This window comes from Lepidothrix coronata, unplaced genomic scaffold, assembly GCF_001604755.1.
Source record: "Lepidothrix coronata isolate B3197 unplaced genomic scaffold, Lepidothrix_coronata-1.0 Scaffold123, whole genome shotgun sequence".
Lineage (NCBI taxonomy): Eukaryota > Metazoa > Chordata > Aves > Passeriformes > Pipridae > Lepidothrix > Lepidothrix coronata.
This window is the reverse complement of record NW_016690303.1, coordinates 424496-445873: the sequence shown is the minus strand read 5'-3', so window position 1 is coordinate 445873 and position 21378 is coordinate 424496. Positions and strand designations below refer to the sequence as shown.

General features: G+C 41.2%; 1 protein-coding gene across 6 annotated transcripts in view; it reads left to right on the top strand.

Moving 5' to 3' along the window:
- Nucleotides 1-21378, top strand: part of NHSL1 (NHS like 1) — a 181592-nt gene that overhangs the window by 66625 nt on the left and 93589 nt on the right. For 4 of the 6 annotated variants that reach the window (XM_017825927.1, XM_017825926.1, XM_017825925.1 and 1 more), the window contains exon 1: nucleotides 7082-7723. The exons of 1 other annotated variant lie outside the window; for it this stretch is intronic. In XM_017825927.1, the coding sequence (XP_017681416.1) occupies nucleotides 7519-7723 (205 nt within the window). In that variant the 5' untranslated portion in view covers nucleotides 7082-7518. Of the gene's footprint in view, nucleotides 1-7078; nucleotides 7724-21378 lie in introns of those variants that run through there. One more of the 6 variants, XM_017825932.1, reaches the window with a different exon arrangement.

Sequence of the window (21378 nt, the reverse complement as noted above, 5' to 3'; positions counted from 1 at the left end):
CAGATTTTAACGGGGCTATTTTAATTGGGATTAAATATAACTGTGTAGGGCAGTAACTAAGGTACAAATACAGTGTTTTTCCTTCTCGCCCTCTGTATGTCAGCAACATTCCTTGTGCTCATTCTCCACCAAGAAATTAGTTTCTTTTAACTTAGAGCCTGTTGTGAGGAAGAGAGGAGATTGCAGCATTCCTCCAGGCGTGGTGGGGCTGGGTTTCATTTACAAATTTTGCCCAGAGTTGCAACATACTCCTCTGTAGTTAGCATGTACCAGGCTAAGCTAGCATGCAAATTTAAAAATAAACTGAAAAAGCTCTACTGCAGTCCTATACCTGTGCACAGAATGCTGTCTTCTGAAGTTCACTATTTATGCATGGTTTACAGAAACGGCACATATTAATTTGGTTCTTAGAAGAGACATACATACAATGTCAATAATTTTGCTGGTTTGGCTGTGAAGTAATTTTGAAATGTGTTTTAAAGATACAGGACTCAAGACAAAAAGATGTGCACATACACCATTTGTATCTATACGAAGAAATAGTTTCCTGTGGTTTGTGTGTCAAACAGTAAGACCTGGTTATAACACTCATATGAACTGTGTTTTCAGTGTTTGAATGGTTAGGTGTGCCCAAGTGTCTCACAGGATCCTAAAGTTCCTTTTTAGCATTTTATTGTTGCAAATACCTAGTAAGATTTATTAATTTGCATATTTTGTATGTCAAAGAGTATGTAAATAAAAACAGAAAAAAAAAGAAAACAAAACAAACACCTTTTATATTCATGGACCTAGTAAATAAAATGAAGAATAAAGATTTCTGAGATTGCTGATGATTCTTCTCTGCTGCTGCTTTAGCTACTGTCTCCTTTCTTGTTCTTTGTGGTTCTGTTATCTACAAAAACATTTAGATTACTGTGTTAATTAGTTTACGTTAACCAGCAGAGGGCTTCCACCTCAAAGCAAACAGCCTTATCCCTTCTGCAGTTTCCTTGGTATCCTCTTAATCGGAGAAGTGGGAAATAGACATTTATTTGGTTGTCTTAGGGTACTTTCCTGCTGGCAGAATGATCCTCAATTACATGTTAATAGATTCTTTAAATACGGTTTGGTTTTAGCTGACTTCCAGTTACTTCCAGCTGTCAGCATTTCCACAGTAAACTTGGATGATCCAGTAGAAGTTTCTCGTGCTTCACCAAAATCTAATTTCTTAAAATTATTTCTAAGTTTCTAAATGTAACTGGTATGTTGCAAAGTTTCTGTGCATATTCAGGTATTAAAAGTGTTTTGAGCCCCTTCTTAGTATGAAGAGAGCATATACATCTCTCCAGTTTTTCTCCCAGACTCTCTAAGTGACTTCTTGTGTTGATCAGATCTGTTGTTGATTACTTCTTCTGGTGGTACAATGAACAGATGAGGGAAAAAACCCTTACCATCTTTTCTTCAGGCAGAAAACTTCTCTGTGCTCAAAAATTCCATACTTAGTTAATCTTCCCAGCCTATCAGCACTTGGGATGTCTTGGCTAACAGCTGTGAGCCAAGTACTTCCCTGGCCAAGCCTCAGCTTTGGAGGGGAGGTGACCCTATGGTTAGGAGATTTTAGAAAAGAGACTTTGTGTTATGAAAGCAAGAGCACCCCAACTCAGGAGAACTTGTGTAGGAATCCTGGCGGTGACTACAGTTAGTGGGAGCTTTTAGCAGAGCTGTCTTAATTAGTGAGTTGTCATGCCCCAATCAAACCCTACTAAAATAGTTAATTACATTTCAAGCAGAGATAATAACAGCTTCCTCTAAGCGAACTGCTGAAAGCTAAGTCACAGCGGTGTGTCACCGTAACTGTGTCGCAGCTGCCATCCCAGGCTGACCCCGGCCCCCCTCGGGCGATGGGAGCCAGCCGGCTGGATCCCTGCTGCCACCTGCCGGCACGCGCTGCCCGCCTCCCACACTGTCAGCTCCGCACTGACATTCCTGCGGCTCCTGTCGTGGCGCTGCTGGGTGAGCAGAAGTTATTTTACCAATGTAGATATAAGCTGCTTCACTTGGAAAATAGTTATTGGCTGCCATGAGGAAAAACTCATCTGTGTGTAGGCAAGGCTGAAACTTAATGGAGTTCAAGCCCTTTCCTCCTGTACTCCTCAGAATATCATAGAATCATTTAAATTGGGAAGGACCTCAAAGATCATGGAGTCCCACCATTAAAGAACCACTGTCAAGTTCACCACTAAACCATGTCCCCAAGTGTCACATCTTCAGGTCCTTTAAATATCTTCAGGATATCCATCATACTCCTACCCAGCAGGACTCAGTACTTGAAACTGCTCCTACCATCAGTGATTGCTCAACTCCTTGTATACTTGGAAGGAAATTTCCTCTGAAATTTGGGGTTTACATCAGTTTTGGAATTATGCTGATGAAGAAAGTCAAAAGCTTGTGACTGTATTTGTACCCACTTGAAGCAGGTGAGTGTCTTATGCACAGTTAACTTACCTGCTTTTTTGGCATCAAAGTATTTCAGAGAAAACCGCTATTTTTATCTAGGCAGTTCTGATGGTTCTGCCCCTCTTGCAAATACCTTTTTTGCTAACAACCAAATTGTACAGGCACCTTGTTTGTGTTCCTTGTTTGATTCCTCTCTCATAGTAAGAGTGGTCATTATCCCTATGTGCAGCTGGTGTTGAGGGGAGAACCAGGTCCAGGTTTGGCTAGCACTTTGTGGAAACTGCCACTCTGGTTTTACAGAATTTCCTTACCAAAGTAAATGCAGCTATTAAATCAGAGAAAACATTGTCTTCCCTGATGCAGTGAATCCTTCCGGGATACAGAAGTTGAAAGAAGGGAGGGAGGCTGTGGTGGTGCAAAGTACATCATATAGACCTGTCCAAAAACTGGTTTATGCTCTGCAGGATAAAAGATTGTCTGCAGTCTGATTTCCCCCACCGTTTTTTTTTTCTTATGGACTTAATAAAATTGGAAATGTGGATGGGATGCTTGAAGAAGTCCTATGGTGTACAACTCCCTCCTCTTTTAGGTGCTCATTTATGGTATGGTGTATTTTTGGAAAAAATAAGCTGGAGAAAAAAAACCGAAAGGGTAAAACGGGCAGCAAAACAGAAATGCAATTTTCCTTTGTAATTAGGGCACTCAAGGGCTCTGTAAGGGTTCTGATAGAAACAATTAATAGGCATTGCTTTTGTGTGAGACAGGGCCTACTTAAGTAGGTCGTAAGGCTGGTAGCCAGGAGACCTACTTTCTTTTCTTAGCTTTGCTGCTTATCCTTTCTGTGATCTTGGGCAAGTAACTTCATTTTTGATCCTTTTCTTTATTATTTTTTCCCCTCACAGGTCCATTCACACTGAGAGTTTCTCACTTATGTACTCTACACAAAAAGGGACACAGCTTTGACTGGAGGTTTGAGGCTCTGTTGTGATACCACAAAGTGGCTGCTTTGCTGTAAATAATTATGCAGGAATATGGATTCCTTTGTGGATTTCCTATGTGAGCATTTCATAGGGTACTTGTAAAACAACGGGCATGCTGTAGATAAAAACCTCCAATGGAAGACAGGTTGACAAGGTTTCAAAACTGACTGCAATTCCCACACATCTCTGCCTTGAAGATGATGAGCAGGGTTAGGGAGGTGACCATATGTAGCAGATGTGGTGGTGTTGGGGCAGTTTGTGGGATGGAGGCTTTCTTGGGGCTGCTGGAGACACCCTCTGCCTTTCACTGGCTGCATCAAGAGCTGTGTAGCAAAGGGTTAAGTCTGCAGGCAAGGTGTTTTAAGTGGGCTTTTGACAATGCTTAATCCAAATGGCTTTATGACTGGCTGGTGATGAGTTGTTACCACCTGAAGGAAAATACCCAGGAAGCCTGAGAGAGAGGTGTCCTCTCAGGTGTTGGAGCAGTTGCTGTCCCAGGAAGCTGTAATTATGAATCATCCATGTTACTGTCTCATTGAGTCATGAGAAATGATAGACTAGGAAATGCAGGAATTAAATTAACATGTGAATTCTGCCAAAAACCACAGCCCAACCAAAACCAGAGCACATCTGCGGAGTTTTGGTGTTGGTTTTTGTCTTTTTGCTTTGTTGATTTTTTTACACTAAACCGAAACCTTTTCTGTGAAACTTTTTTTTTGTTGTTTTTGCTGGCCTTAGGGGAATGCAGTGGCTGTGAGCCATGTACGTGTGTTTGTTTAACAACTTTTAGAGAATTCTTTGACAATCAGGCTGTGATAGATGGTAAAAATCCTGATGGCATGTGAGGCTATGCATATTTGCTCTTGTTCACCTCTAAAAATAAGAAAAAAAAGGGAAGGCAGGAGGAACCAGTTTAGCTTTCTACTTCAAACCCTTTGTTTCTTATGCTGTGATTCCCTTATGGGTTTTTCACTGAGATGGGTTTGTATTAAGTGAAACAAACATAATGCCTTAATCTTTACATATATAACCTCGAAAATATGAAGTCTACGTACCTGTAGGATGTCTTCATAGGGGAGAAAATAGTCAGGTTGGAAAATTGGCTACGCTTGTTAGAGGTGTACCTTTTTTTCTCTTAAATGGCTTTGTAGAGTGTTTTACATGATTAAATTTAATCCTCTAAAGTGTGTCAGATGCTAAAGTTTCCAACTCTGCGGCCTTGCACTTGGCTACTGATTAAGGCATGGATTAACCTGCAGCAGTTGCTAAATATGTATTGTTTTTCAAATGGCAATTGCTGTTTTCTCTTGATCTTGGGTAATTTACTTTTGATGCACATGTACAACGATGTATACTGATATGAAGCTTCTTGTCACCGACAAATAAAAAGTGTTATGTGGTAATGACAGTGTTATGATCTATCATGATGAATCTTTTCTTGCAATCCAATGATACCAAACTCCGAGCAAAGCATTGCACTACTCTGTGTTCACAGTAACAGTGGAAATGTTATGGTCAATCGCCCGCAACAGTGTTTTCACCCTTGCATCACCAAGTTGTAACTTCGCACCATAATATAAAGGCAGAGGTTCAGATAGGTCAGGATAATTCCTAAAATTAAATTGCTCCCTAGACTCAGGGCAGCTCTCTGGGATTTACCCTGGCATTCTGAAAGGGTTTCCTTCTTGCTGGTTCCTCTAATCTTCTGTTTCTAAGTAGTACAGTGAGATGACTGTGATCCTGCAGTTCCTACCAGGGTTTTTATACATCTGGCTCTGTATAATTTAGCCAGTAATAGCTGTGGGAGTTTACAGTTCTCTGTACTTTTCATTTGGCAGTTCCAAATGTTTTCTCAAAAGAAATAAGTTGACTTGAAGCACGGTCTTTGATTATTTGATTTTTACATTAAATCCTGCCTATTTATACATGAACCGCCCCAAAATGGATATTCTAGTGTTTGAGTCTCTAGGGGTATGTCACTCCCCATTCTCTAAGTCTTCTTTTAAGCAAAAGGCCTAAAGAATAAAACCAAAACAAACACCCCAGCCCTACACAGGTCTCTTGTCTCATGAAGGATGGGCAGTGGTGTCTGTTAACAAAGACAAAAAACTCCAGACTAGAAGGACTTCACGACACAGTGAGAAAAGCACATGTTAGCAGTTCGTGCTCCCATTTGTGCACCCCTGCAGTCCCCTCCACAACCCCACTACATCACCACTGACTTTGGGAAATGGTGGAAGACCCAGTATGTACATATGCATTACCTCGTCTGGGGCGAGGTCAATTTAAATGCAGCCTATTAAATTATTTACAGAAGACAGTTGGCCAACCCATTGTGCTGTGTTAGTGGGAGCCAAAGGTCACTTTGGTGTGCCTGGTTGATTCATAGGGTAATCTGATACAGTACTTAGCTTTTTGCCTCCCAGTCAGTGGGTTAAACCTTATCCTCTTATTATGAGTCAGAGAACCATAAGTTTCAGCAAAAGCCAGAGCCTTTGTTTTTAATGGTTTTGAAGAGGCTGTGCAGCAGAATCCAGAGGGCTGCGATAGCATCTGCCAGGGGGTTGAGGTGGGTTCTGCAACAGTGTAAATCTGACTGACAGCTTGGGAGCTGGAACACTGTACCCTTGTTTTCTTAAGCTGCTTGTCCTTTTGCTAACATAATCTGCAGCAGTTCAGATGTTAAGACATTAATGTTTATTCTTCAGATAGGTGGCATGTTTTTGTGTTTTGGGTTTGTTGTTTTTTTTCCTCTGGATTCTTCACCACCAGCATCTGCTTGAGGATTCACTGAGCTGATTTTACTGGATGTCTCACACATTCAAGTCTATTATTTTGCTGCAGATAGAAGCCTGTGGGCCGTTTTGTCAACTTACAACTTGGTGACAAATTCTGTCAAAAACCATGGGTATTGGAGTGCCTTGGTATAGCCAATTTCCATCTGCTTTTGAATGCTCCTCTTGCCTCTCCCCCATGCCTGCTTATTCCCTCCTAGGAGCAGCGTTGGTTCTGGCATGCAGGGCAAGCACTGCAGCTTTCAGTAGTGCCTGACTTTTTAAAAACTTCACGCTGTGGAGTGCTTTTCCCAGCTGCTAGTTTAAAGAGAAGGTGGCAAAACGTAACACAGCTGGGAGTGAAACCTATTTTATGAGCTGCAGTGACCCTAGGGGGAGTCTGGTCACTAAATATCTGCTCATGCACAGGTTTGTTTATGTCCATGCACTTGCATTTAGTTTGTTTTTAAATGTGCTGCCAGATACAGGGGCACTAATGTTTTCAGCGCACTGTTCAGAGTGCTTGTGGTGTGGACAAGCTCCAGATTTTATTTTCCCTCTCTCCAAGTCCACAGAGGTGCACAAGTGCTTTCCTATTTCTGCATGCAGAGTTCAGAAGTTTGCGCTGCCACTGAGCTGGCTGAGGAAAGGAGGAGTTTTGCTTCGGTGGTTGTGCTTTTAGAAGAGCGAGCCTATCATGTTTCACTCTAATCCTAAGCGATAGCCACGCAGTCGGTTTTATTGTTAAGAGAGCCTTCCTGGAGCTCCTTCACCAGGCTTTTCACTGGCAGAGCAGGGCAGCCAGAATGAAGAGGCAGAAGTGTGGTTGGTCTATTGTCCCTCATGAGCTGTGCCATGCCAGGGAGTGACCTCTGCCTGCTCTTCCCTCCTCGTGGGCTGTTTTTCATGAGCCAGAAGAGAGGACTGAATTGCATGCAAGCTCCTGGGGAGCGATGCCAGGGCGAAGAGTGGAGCTACAGTTTTTGTTCTTGAGTGGAGAATGGGGAAAACGCATGCCTTAGTGCTATATTCTGCTCAGCCGTTACATGCTTCTCTGAGCTGCTGCAAGGTGCCACTTTCTGCTGCTTTTCTCCCCTTTGTTTTCTTTGGCAGCTCCCTAAGTGCTGTATCAAAACAGCTTCAGGGGAGCTGCGCTGGCACAGTGACCTACCTCCATACTGGTGCTGGTTTGAATGCAACAAGAAGAAACCTGGACTGAAGTTGGATTGAATTGGTTTAGCCTCCAACGAAAACCACTAAGAAAGGGGACAGGAACAATTTCAGAAAAGTCTGTTTGTAACCATCGCCAGTAGCTGGTTTGAAAGAAAATGAAAAAGGAGTGTGTTTCGAGATCTTTCAAACTCAAACAAAACCCAGGCTCCCTCTCGCGTGCTGTCAGCTGGATAAATTTCTCCTCCTTGTCAAGGCAGACAAAGAGATTGTTTCGCAGCGATGGTGAACTCTCCTCCATGTGCCTGCAGCAGGTAGATGAGGATGACGAGAACTGGATCTACAGGAGCCAGCAGAGAAAAGGTGACTCACTTTCTCTTTAACCTTTGCAATTGCTGCCGAAGTGTCAACCCCTGCTCCATGCTTCTCTGTCCAGCTGCTCGAGTCCCACTGGAAGCTAGGAGCTGCAGGTGGGGTAGTAGGAGGAGTGCCTTCCTCGGCAGCACAAAAGCCGAGGAGCAGCATTGCCTTGCCCTTTTTTTTTGGGGGGGGGGGTGTTAAAACTGTGAAAGCTTATAGTAATCAATGGGGAAGGCCTTTAATTTCCCATCTGGCCAACATAAAGGTACTGCTTGTGCGGAGCATAGGTATTTTGTTTATGTTTCTTGTAGCCAATAGTCACCAGCAACAGAGCCTTTGGACCGGTGCTGCAAGAATCTCTCCTCAAATTGTGGAACCAAAAGCCATTTAAGACTCCACTTCTAATAGACTGGGTGGCTTTTTGGATGACTGCCTCATGGTCCTGCTGGAAAATTTTAAGTGTATTTTCTTTTATGAGGGCAGATTGAGAAGTGGTCCCAGATGCAAAATAAAAGAGAAGATGAGATAGTGATGGGAATTGCTCCACAGAGAGAAGGAGGGATATCTAGGATATGAGATAGCTCTGAATGAACCCTTGAATACTCAAACCTGGAGTATATTTTATATTAGATTTTGAAAAAGTACTTTTATTTTTTGTGTTTTCTTTTCAAATGGAGTTTGTCAGGTATTTGTTCAAACATACCTCATATTTACCACAAATCAAAATAAATTTCAGAAGTTTGCTCTTCTGAGATGGTGAGCTACAGTTAGCAGTAGCTGGCTGGCAGGCAGTGGGGTGTGTGTGTGTGGTTAAAAATACTGAATAACACCAGTGATTTGGTTGTAATTTCTGTAGTGCTTCCAGAGAACTAGTTTGTTAGTAGAAAGTGTAAGGTTGATTCAATTTTGCTGTAAGATCACTTTTGTAAGAGCAGACAGGCTCTCCAATGGCATTTGAACTTCAAAGGGCCTTTTATTTCTTTTCATTTCTGGGAGCAGTTAGTAGCTATTTGACCAGAATTTCACTTCTGAGTCAGAATAGACTGTGGCTTTAGTAAATGGTTTGTATGCAGGAACACTAACACAGGATGTATATGCTTGGGCTTTGCTCCCAGCATACTAGGAGACAATTTTAATCTGTGCTTTGAAGGTTGTTTTTTAACCTCTTTCGCTGCTGAAAAACTTCTAAAAAGGGAGTTTTCATTTGCAACCAGTGTCTAATTTTTACTTCTGATTTTTGGTATCTTGATATTGTAGAGCAATGTCAGATACTCTTCTAACACCTGTGGGATCTTGCATGCTGTGGATCAGAAGAACCACCCAGTCCTGCTGGTGAATGCTACATAACTTCCATAAGGTTTCTTGTGCTGCCTTCCTTAGCCCGTGCTTAAGCCACGGGGGAGAGATGGGAAAGGAAGCTTTACTGATGGATTAATGGTGTATTAATTTTTCTGAGTAATTTACATAAAGAGCCCATTGTACAGGCTTGAGGGGGAGGGAAAAATTCCTCCTCTAATTGGTCAGCAAGCTATGAAAGCCTCCCTACCTGCCTGTAGAGGAGACGACAATACGTAATTTTCGAAGGGAAGGTGAAGGGAGGTATAGATTATGCAGGGCTTATTTCCTCTTTGCAGGGCACAGTTTGACTCGGCCTATAAAATCTGCCTGGATCATAAATCTGTGCATTTCTGTCTGATCAGGATCCTTTGCCAAACTGGCAGGGATTGCCAGGGCTGAAGGGAGCGTGGAGTTTCATATACTCAGGCAGGAGAAACTCGTTACGACTGCAAGTATTTTACCCTGGGCTGCGAGTCAGGCTTGCACCGTGTTGGAGCAGTTTGAGTATCTGTACCTGGCAGAGTTGTCATCTTGGGTTTGTGTTCAAAGGCAAAACGTGTGTGATAAATGGCTTCTTGTGTTCTCGAATTAATTTGCTCCACTGGACTGTTGCATTACTGCTTGCCAACCTTTGTAAAACTAAGGGCTCAAAACTGTATTGTCTTTGGTGCTTGAATTAACCACTTCACTTAAATTAACACAATCTAGAAAGAAATGAGAGGCACAGCAGACTGAAAGGATGGCTAGTTTTATATAGAAAACCAAACTATCTGTTTTAAGTGAGATGAAATTTTAGTAGTTTTTCAGCTATCAGAATAGGTTTTCCTCAAATTCTTCCTCAGGTAAATTGTTAAAAAGATAAGTCTGATGAATCACTGGCTCTCCTTCAACCCTCTCCTTTGCCTAACTGTGTGTGTAAAGGCAGGAGTGTTAACAGAAGCTGGAAATGAAGGAATTGTTATTGTTCTTTCTGAGCTGTTTCTCTTCCTGTCTTTTTAAACCTCTTATTCTTTTGCCACTTCATTGCTCTTCCAGGCTCATATACCATTCCCACGAGGCTGCTCGGTGACAGGCACAAGGCAGCATGTGTTGCGTGGTATTTCACCAGCAAAGTGGCTAATCTGCCTTGGCTGCAAACGGGAGCTTGCACACAGCAGCAAGCAGAGAGATTGGTTGGATTTGTCAGTTTAAAATGAGCAAGAAAAACTGAAGTAAACAGTAACTACGAACCTGGGGCACACCCTGATGTCCTGCCTGTGTGGAAGTAAGAGGTTGCTGCTGCGTTATTCATTTTTAAAATGTACACAGTAGTGCAAAGTGTTTTGGGAACTGGTAGCACCAATCATACTTCACATTTTATAAAACTGTTAGTGAAAGAGATGGTAAAAGTTGACAGTAAAATAAAGGTTTATTGTTTGAAACATTTCTTGCTCAACCCTCTTCCTCCTCAGTCAGTTGAAGGCCCTTTGAAATGAGGGCAAACTGTAAGTCATGTTTCTCCTCTTTAATCAGAATTTTTAGTTCAGATTTGTTACTTTTTTGAGTAAGAGGTATTTTAAGACTGAAGCTCAGAGCAATTTTTTCCTTTAAAAAACACATTATTGAAAAAAGACTGAGAGAGGTATTCTTTGAAATGGAAGCAAAGGCTCTTGTGTGTGTAGCAAAGGGTTTATGAGGTGTGGAAGACTGTGACAGTCGTTTGTGTGCACCCGTGCAGCTTACCACGAGTATGACATAGCAATATGACATTAACTTTGAATAAAGATAACACATGAGTTAGTTCATGGCATAGGTCTCATGATATTTACTTTGATTTTGCAGAAAAGGAAATGAGTCACGTTGCAGCATCAGAACTTCTTACTAAGTTTTGCTGACTTTTTTTTTCCTTTCTTCTTTGCTATTGGTTTTGGGTGTTGGAAAAGGAGAGCATGTGCCCACAGCTCTAGGCAGTGTTGCCTTCATGGCTGGTGTTGGTGATCTCTCTGCTGTGCTGCTAGGAATGCAGAGAAAGATGTTTCTCTGGAACAGTTAAATGTGCCTGAGCTGGTGACCTTATTTCTCCTGTTATTTCCCTCCAACAGTGATCTTCTGGCCAGGTATGGGGGAAGCACAACTAGCAGGCAGGTTTGGCCACAAGTGGCAATGCATCAGAAGTGTTACCCAGCAGGGAGGTTATCCCTCCTCTCCCCTCAGCTCCTGTCCCTGCTTATTGCTCTGATTTTTTACCCACTCCCTCCATTTCACTTGGTTGCTTTCCAACCTTTCTGCAGCATGAGGAAGTTAAAAGCTTTGTCTGCATTTTACTGCAGGCTATACTAACCTGGAAAACTTATCTGGAGTCATTAGTCAGAGAAACCTTGTTTCTTGGGTAACTGCTGTGTTTTAATGATCGATCCAACCCTGTTCAGAAGGTGGGAGCCACTGGCTTTCTGCTGTCTGCTGGGCAAGTCTCAGTCCTTAATATCGAAGTGTGTGGAATGCTCATTTTTTTCCTTGCCAAACCAGTCTAAATGTGAAACTTTGTTTTAATACTAAAAGTCCTTTAAATTCATAAGTAACTATTTGTGGGCTCTGCCTTCGTGTCCTTGTGGTGTGTCTGATGGAGCTAACCCTTACGTCCAGATCACAACTCTGACCAAAAACTGTCAGTTAATTTCCTAACCACCCACAGCTTATCATAGTCTGAGAACGTCACACTTACCAAGGAGTTACATTTCCATAAAATGAACAATTACTGAACTTCTGTCACAGTAGCAGTATTGGCAATCCCTTATTATGCCAGTAAAAGATGATGTTCTTTTGCTATGCCCATACTACCTGTGGTTGGTTTGAACATGTACCCCATAAGTCTAATACTATCAGATGGGTTTTTCTTCACATTCCAGAGACAGATTTGGGACTCAAGACCTTTGTTTTTTTGTAATTCTGAGGGGTTTGTATTTTCAGCGCTTCCTGTAGAAACTCAGGATAGGGACAGGTAACTCTGATGTTATCTAACTGCAGCATCAGAGCATCACCTCAGTCTTTAGTCTAAATAATTTTTAAATTCTGTTTTTTTAAGTCCTCAATACAGTTTACGAGGAAGTTTCAGGAAGAGAGCAGTAATGTCTTTTTCAGTAATGAGAGGTAAGAGTACCAAGAACTACTAAGTCCTCATAAGGAAGATTACTGAATCCAGACTTCTTGTTGCTATTCTAATGTAAAATCATTTTATAGGGCTTTTTTTCTGTATATTTTTGCACAAGATCTTGTGTTCATGGGGGGAAAAGTCATGTCAGTTACTACACAGATAGAGGCCCATAAACCCAAAGGGAGCTGTTAGCATTTGTAGAAGCTATAACATGATGGATTGTAGTGCTGGGGCATGTGTGTCTGTGAAAAGGATTCTTGAAGCTTTGGGCAAGTCCATAAATAATAATTTATGAAAACCTCAAAAACCATTTGTGTAATATACCTTTTTGTGAAAGACTTTTTAAAATAATGTTTATTTATAGACACGCAGTTTTGTATATGTAAACACACATACAGAAGTCTAAATGTTTAAAAGGAAAAAGTAATGAGAGACTTGATCCAAAGACCAATTTTCTGTCTTGTCATACCTTTTCCTTTCACATGTTGCAGGTTCTGTGTGCAAAGATAAAATTGGATATAGTTCTACGCATTTGTAATGATTTGTCTATATGGTCAAGTTTACATTGTAATATTTGTTGTTGGAACTGTGGGATGATGTGCTTTTATGGAAGCACAGCTGGAAGCAGAGATACTACTTACATTGCTGAGGTGTGCACTTAGCATGTTTGTATCGTGGCACAGCAGAGAGTTTTGTAAAACTTTCATGATGTACACCGGCAACCAAAAGTTTTCACGCTGGTGTAAAACAGCTGGGAACAGTCAAAAGTCATGCATTTAACTACAACTTGAAGTAGCAACTGTTGCATGTTTGTACATAAATGCAAATTTAATAAAAACTTTGCTGCCTTTCCCATGTCTTCTGGTAATGCCTAATGGTAAATATTGCCATAGATGGGAATCTGAAAGTGGGTTTGCTAAGCAAAAATTTGTAAGAAACATTTGTAAAAATTTGTAAGAAACAAGTTTAAGTAAGAAATTTGCTTAAACCTACATCTCTACTTTTGCTTTATCAAAAAAACCCATGGATTCAGCCATATTTCTTCTATAAAATCCTTTCCAGATGCCAGACCTTTGCTATTTTGAAAGTGCAAAAATCTTTTATAAAAAAAAAAGTAAATTCTTTGTTATCTGATCAAAATGCTCCAGGTAAAAATAGAAATAAGAAAAAAAAATTGCTGTGGCCTTATACATTTGCTGCAGTCCTTCCTTCTTTCTCGGCTGCTATCCCAGTGTGTGTTTTTCCTCTCCAAGAAGTAGTGGCTGGAGAACTGCAGTCTGGGCTGAAGGACATTTCCTGATAGATTTTTTTTACGAAGAGTTGTGACTGGTTTCAGTGTCTACTCCAAGAGCCATAACCTCTTACTAATGTAAGTTTACTGTGTGGAAGAGTCTTAATCCCTCAGGGGACCGTGACATATTTTATGTTAGGATGAAGGAGCTGAAAGGAAGAACGGGCTCGTATGGTGTTGCTGTGGGGAATCTGTGTATTAGAGCTGCTGTCTGGGAAGTGAGCTTTTGTTAGACAAAGGGGAAGTTCACTGCTGGTGTGTGAGAGCGCCCGAGGCAGATGCCAGTTCCTTCTGGGCAGCTCTGTGCTGCTGTGAAGTGAGACCCTGACTGTTTTTACCTTCAGTAGTGCACCTTGAATTTCATGTGCTGAGTAGCTCCAGTCAGTTTTCTTGGTTGGTCACTGTAAAAGACCATAGTCTTGGGAAATGCAAAAAAATTGATAGCACCTGACTTACCTATGTGTTTCCAAAGTTACAAGGACATTGCAACCCAATTTGTCTTGCACTTTAGCTTTACGTGCTGTTTGGATTAGCATGGTAATTCGTGCAGTGCTCTGTGTAGCATTGGTATGTCCTTTGCTTGCTTCTTTGCATTCATGAAGAATTGCACAGGGTGCTGTGGTTTTCCTTCTGAGAGTGTATTGTTATGAACTTTATGAATGGTTTCCAGTTTTATTTCATGATGCATAAACTTCTATATACTTCTATACACTTTATATACTCTCTTTTGTTCCCAAGATACCCTCCAGTGTCCAGCTAATCCTTAGGCTGAAAAACTTGGGGCAAATGTTTCCCCTGGAGTAGGGGTCAAAATTGATGTCTCCTGACCTTCTCATTTTATTCTTAGCTAGCTGTATTTTATAAAGCAGACTGGATCTTTTCCAGAGATTGTATGTAGTGTTTGAGCTGAAGCAACATGCTGTATGTGCTTTCCTATGCACTGCTCATCGAATAATGGAATACATGAAAATTTCTGTCTCTGTGCACTCGTTAGCCAATGGCTTCATGAATTGTTCTCTCAAAACGAGGGGACCTTTGTCTCCAGCATGGTCATAGCTCACCATTCTGGCAGGTCATTGCAAATATGACAGCTACTTGTTTTTCCTCCAGTCTGCTACAAATGAAAGAAAGTTAAAGGTTAAGAATGTGGTTAAATGACTAAAGTTGATGAATTTTGAAAGAGTGTATTTAGCTTCTATTACAATATTTGGAACAATTAAAAAGAGTAGATTTGACTGTTTGAGATTTAAACTGTGAAATACATTTTGGCTTGTCTTTTAGCTGCAGAATCTCAATAAAAAATAAGGAAATTAAACTCTGTGTTCTCCATTCACCAGTTTGTTTGGTTTTGCTGACATTACCTATTAACCCAATTCATCTACCAGCCTCTCTTTCCCATTTGTAAGTAGAAACCTCTGAGTTGTCTTTTTCTTTTTTTTTTTTTTTTCTGGGGAATTGGAGTGTAAACTCTTTTATAACCTTATTGTGTAGCCTGTTGTTCTAGAGCCTGAGCTGAAGCGGTCTGTTAAAAAATAAGCTTTAGGTGCTTATGATATCTATGCAAGGTGTATTTTCAGTGTGTGAGCCTGTATGTCAGACACTTAAGAGCATGGCATATTTTCCATCCCAAAGAAAGGTAATTGATATGTGCATCCTCTGCTCCCTTGGCACTTTCTCTCCCTGAAGGCATGGATTCCCTGGACATTGAGTAGTGTTCCAAAGGCAATTATGAGCTGTGAATTAGGTGCATTGCAGCTGTTCCATACCCATTCACTCAAAACTAAGAGATTTGAGAATTGCATAGAAGGCTTTCTGTAAAGTTGCTCAGAAGTTGTCAAATCAAACACCTCAGCAGAGGGATTTACAGGGCTGCATTTTGCATGAGAGTAGCACATGTTAAATAGATGTTAAATAGAAGTTATTCCTGCTCACACTTTCTCCAAGGTAACACAGGTCCATGATGAAGGTGCGTCTGTGTATATTGGAGGGGAGAGTGGAGGCCTCTGCCCACACCTCTTCCCAGTTCTTACATTAACTCTGGGCTGTGCCTATGAACCGTAGTACAAGAAGCCATGGTTGATAGTTGGCAGGTCAGGTTTGATAGAAATGGTTCACTGAAGGAGGCAGGGCTTGGCCTCCTCACTACTTTGGAGCGGTACCTGCACTCTGGGCACCATGTGCCTGGATGCACACAGCATGCCCCCATCAGTCAGGTCCCATCAGATGTGCTCCTGTCATCTGCTGCCTCTCTTTCCTTTTGCTTGCTTGCATGTGTGAGATTTTTTATTTCCCTGTGGCTTTGTTTTATTTTGCACATGCAGGCGTTTGCTCCCTAATGCAGCAGAGATGCTCACAGTTCATACATTGGGCTTAATACACTGAATCACAATCTTGTAGGCACCTTGCTAGTGACTACATTAATTAAAGAGGGACTTCTGGAACAAACAGGCTCTTAATTTTGGTTCTGTCATTCATGTCTAATTTCAATGCCTGAATTAAGTATAGTAACTAATGAATAGTGGAGGCTGTTGCCTTTTAGAAACTGAAATTTGTTTGTACTTGCTTGTAATTTCCATGGAGTCTATTGTGTCTTTTTCTCCCTTGTAGTCCAGACTGCCAAAGAGCTGATGAGTAAAGGGTGACTGATTACAGCATACTGTACACTTACATGGGAACTTTCACCCAGGAGTTATTAACTCAATTTTATTAACCTTGAGTAATGCATATAATACCATATACAATGAATATAGCATTTTCATTTCAGAATGAAATGAGGTATTGTGACATCCAATGGCAGAATCAGGTATTAAATTCTATGTTTGACTCGTAGCCAGTTGGACATGGTTTTGCAAAGGGAGAAGATGTCCTGTGCTCAGCAGCACAACTCCCTTCCACTGGGGTGCTGGCTGGCTACGACAGTGGAGCTCTCAACACCAAGGGGGCTGCAGCGCTTCCACAGTCTCTGTCAGATTGTGATTCAGATGGGATTGTGATTCAGGAAGGCAGCAAATCTATTAAATTAATCAGGTCAAATGAGGAATAACCTGTTTTGTTCTGTCTGCTCTGTGCTGACAATTCTCACACGTGTGCCGGAGCCTCAGTGAAGAAGCAGTTGTGTTTCCACCCCAGGGTTGATGGCAGAAAACATCTCGGGGCTGTCTTAGGTTTGTAGCAAGGAAAGAATCAGAACAGGTGGGAATTCAGAAATAGTTCCCATTGCAACACACATGTGAAGCTGCAATAATGTACAAATGGCTCTGTCACCCTGCCCTGGTTAATGATGAGAATACTGGCTCGGTTTGCTGCCCAAGGACAGCACATGCTCAAGTGCCAATTCTTGTAATTCTTTTTCAAGGACTTGGGTGTATTTTGGCCCATAGATTTAAATCAGAACCGCTTAAAGTGCTGCAGGTTTTATCTCATTATTTCAATGAACTATTTCTGGTCTGTTAGCTAAGCATTTTGATGGTGTGAATGAAAACGGCTCCCCAGCTAGTACTGTTGGTGTGCCTACACACTTGTACTCCTTAGGTCAGAAGAGAAACTGATTTTTCTGTTTATTGCTTTGTGTTGGTCTGGGGTGTGTTTCAGCCTTGGGGAGTTTTTCTGGTAAAAGACCATTGCTCTGTATTTGGTTACAATGTGCTATAATTGTGTGTATTTCGGGAAACAGCCTGTTCATTTCTCCTCCTCTTTGTGGGATGGTGCAGCTGTCTTGGATGCCAGGATGATAGTGGGGTAATTCATGTGTCTTTTGTGCCGCTCCATGGTTTTGGTATTCCTGGTTACCCAAAGGTGGCTTCAGAGCATTCCACTCAGAGTGACTTCTTGTTACCGGGGTTAGTGAAATACTGACAACATCAATCTGAGGGAACAAGCCCTTGCCAGCCTGTGGCAATTTTCTGGAGCAATGCACAGGTGACTGGGCAAATGAAAGTGCCCCATGAGGGGTATTTTTGCTTTTTTTTAATAATAAACATTATCAATAAAGCTCTGTTACATCTATTATTCAAAGCTAATTTGGCACACCACCCTTGCAAAACAATAATCCTTCTTTTATTTAGGAGCAGGTCTTTTAGCAATAGATTGAAATTACTGGATTGCCTTTTGTTTTCCCAGGCTTTTTCTTCAGAATTTCTTCTCTAGCCTCACTTTAAATTTGCTACTGTCAGTCACTGTTTTCATATAATTAGTTTTCTTCTGGTCATGTGGGAAGCCTCTGGTCCTACCCGAACAACAAGGAATGCACTCTTTGTTCAAATTCTGTGGCAAAGAAATTCCTGAATGAATTTGGAGAAGTTGGTTACAGATTCCTTTCTTGACCTACAGCAGCTCTTAAAAAGTTTTTTACCCTTTCTGTGCCCTTTGTCTGAAGAGTAAGGCAAACAAAAGATAAGGCGAATTAATTCATTACTTCATTGTGTTTGTTTTCTTCCTCACTTAAGGCAGAAGACAGCCCATCCCTAAAACCATTTATTTTATTAATCTTAAGGCCAAGCATTTTGTGTCTGCACCTGCAGACACTGCTGGGTTTATTACAGAATAACTTTTGGTTTGTAATAATCAGAAACCATAGCACAATTTCACTAATGCTGTGTGTAGTATCTCATTGAAAACTCCACCAATATAGCTATAACTACAGTAGGAATAAAAATAAAGTTGTTTCATTGAAAATCATCTTTTTATCAAAAAAACAGACACAGAGACAAAGGATTTAATTTTGGCTCCTGAATTTACATAGGACTAAAGTGGAACTGTGTCCCTCCTTCAACTAAGAGGTCATTGCTTTAGATTTAAGTCTCTAGAAAAACAATTTCAAATTGTTTCAGAGGTGTTATTGGAAGAAAGTTGTTTTGTAAATCAGTTCTAGTTATGGGCATACATTTTTTACCAAAATGTTTATATTGGTTCTGTTCATCCCTGTTGCTTAGAAGTACTAAAAATTCATTTTTCCTTCTATATTTGAATATTTGGAAAATTCTGTTTTTCATGCCAGTCTTGAAAGGTGCAACAAGGCCCTGTTGCTGCAAATCTGGGAGTGTGAGAGTAGCTCTATACTACTTGTTCCACTGATAATTTCAGAAGATCCAATCAGTACAAGTCACCTGCCTGCATTACTTTTTGCAGGACGGGATACATCTTTTTACCACTTGCTATGGTGAATACTTATTAATTTTAGTTATTTGAATTAATTATGGTGTTACTTTAATTACTCACAGTGGATTCTGCTTTAAAGGACATACCTTCTGCCTGATCATTTGAGTAAGTTACTTATTTCATTATGTTTGCTATGACTTGCCCCAAATGAATATCTTAATCTTAAATAATTTTTAAAATATTCCTTTCTTTCCTTATTCATGAGGAAACTCCATCCTCAGTCCTCAAGTAGAATAGGTAATATAATATGTGCTATCAACTGCAAGAGATAACAGCAAAATATTTTTCTCTTGCTTTGGAGTTACAAGAATATTTGGTTTTACTTACCAAAAAATGGTTAAGATCTTTTTCACCGGTGCTCTGTTTCCAAGTCAATGCTGCCCCTTTAAAGATACACTGGGGCTGACCTGACCTCTCTTTATCTCCCCTGTCTTATCACCAGCGGGAGCATGGGGCCTGAAAGGCTCTGGGTCTGTCTTTCCTTTTTACCTAGTGCTTGAGCTGCTTGCAGACTAAATGGTGTTGGGTTGTGTCAATCCTCAAATTGAAAATTTTATTTTTACTCCAGCTGTTTTCTTTGGATAGTTTTTCAGGGTGGGTTGTGGGGTCCTTTTGTTGTTGTTTGTGTTTTATGCACAATTGAAAAGGGAAGCATGTCAGAATGATTCAGGCTTTAGAAAAACCATAGTTGGCACGCATCCAGGGTATCAGAAACGGATTGCTTTGGTTCTAAAAGGAAATAGGGCTTAAATAGATGTCCGAACAGCCCTGCTAGCTGGCAGTCTAATTGGGATGCACTTTGCTGTGCAGCAATACATGAGGCAGGACAGAAGGAGCCTAAACCCTTGTCATTTTTCTCTGAGTTGGGCAGGTCTGATCTGCATTTTCTTCCATGCTCATTTTAATGGTGCAATCTTTAGTATCCAAAAACTAGTGCAAGTATGTACATATTTTTATTGGACTTAGTTCCCTCCATCCTGTTGCATTTTCATATTAGGGCAGCTAAGAGAATCAGCACTAGTGATGTATGTTTCAACAAGGGGAAAATGACACTGAAGTGTTTCTTCTAGTTTGTCTCAGAGAGCTGATAGACATTTCAGTGAGTTGAGAGTAAGGGTAAGAATGAATTTTGTGGTTTGGTGTTTCAAATTTCCTGACCTCATGCAGTTAAAACATTTCTATTTAACAGATCATGACCAGTTCCTATTAAACATGGATATACATGCACAGTTCTCCGTGTCAGTCACTGTCTCCTCTATGGAGACAGTCTATTTAGCATCCATTCAGTAGGAGCAGTGCCTCCCTGAGAGGTGGCAATAGCAGATGGCCTTATGGTAGAAAGGAGAGGTGCTTCTTTCATGGAATAGATGTGGTGGGATATGTTCCTTCACAGAGTTCATCCAGGTGCAATGGGGAGATCTGGTTCCCTCATGTCACAGGCTGCAAAATGAGATGCAGGCAGTAGGAGAACCAGTTCCCTGATGGGGCTCAGAGCAGTGACCAGGTGTGACGTCCTGCAAGTGTCACAGCTGCCAGAGAGGGGCCAGGCACTTGTTCAGTTGCTGCAAATGGCCAGGCAAAAGAAGAACTGGGGCTTAAAGCTCTGCCTTGGCAAGGTCCACTACCTTTGAGGCACTCAGTGGGGATACCAGGCCTCCTTAGTTTTGTCTTTGGAGCACTTATAGAGTCCTGACAGACTAAAAAAGGTAAAGCAGATGCTAGACCGCTTTATGACTGTCTGCGGTTTAATCATTCTGCTCCCTTCCTAAATCTGTGAATTTTTATATCACTTATTTATTAATTTTTTTAAGCAATCCCTCTTTCCCAATGGACATGAGGAAAGTGGGGATCCCTTTCAGTCTTCTTTGCTCTCCTCCTGGTGAGGGTGGGAGGGGGAACTGGTGAACAGGACAGAGTGTATCCCCTGAGGAAAATACACTTCTTCGAGGGCCCAAACCTTCCCAGAGGAGTATGTGCCACTGGTGTTACAGCCCAGAGCAAATCAGACTTTTCAGCAATTTAATACCACGTTGTCTCTAATCTGTGTCTAATTTCTCAGACAATATTATTGTTGCATAACTGGCTTCCTCTTCCTTGTTTTATTGTCAGTTTTTCCCACTGCCTACGTGCAAAATGTACTGCTGGTTTTGTTTCTGGGTAGGGTTTTTGTTTGTTTGTTTGCTTGGGTTTTGTGTGGGTTTTTTTGGTCGTTTCTGTTTGTTTGTTTGTTTTGTTTTGTTGTTTTATTTTTTTTTTTCTACTTGCGTTTGTGATTCCCCTAGAATCAGTTGTGTCCTTTCTTAGTCCCCAGTGGAGTGTTGGCAGCTGCTCTCAGTCCCTAGTGATTATCACTGATGTGCTTCTTACTTCCTCTTCCAGGTAATTAATGAGTAGATTTAACAAGATTGGACCTTAAAATCCCTCTGGTATCCAAGTAACCTTCCTCCAGCTACAATATGTTTTTGTTTATTTTGCATCCATAAACTGTTTATTTCTAGAGCCCTCTAAAGAGTTACGGTAGGAAAGAGTACGTGCATGCCTGGAACACCAGAAAATGGAATTAAGGGGAAAGGCCCCTTTGCTTCTCAGAGCATAAGGAAATCTTGACATTAGTCTGTGCCCTTTCTTGCAGGATTTGACAGAGAAAAGGTGGGTTAACCTATATAAAAGCTCTTATTGGATTTTGAGCTGCTCCAATGTAATGTCTCCACTTTTCTGCCACTGCAGCCTGCTCTTAGTGCA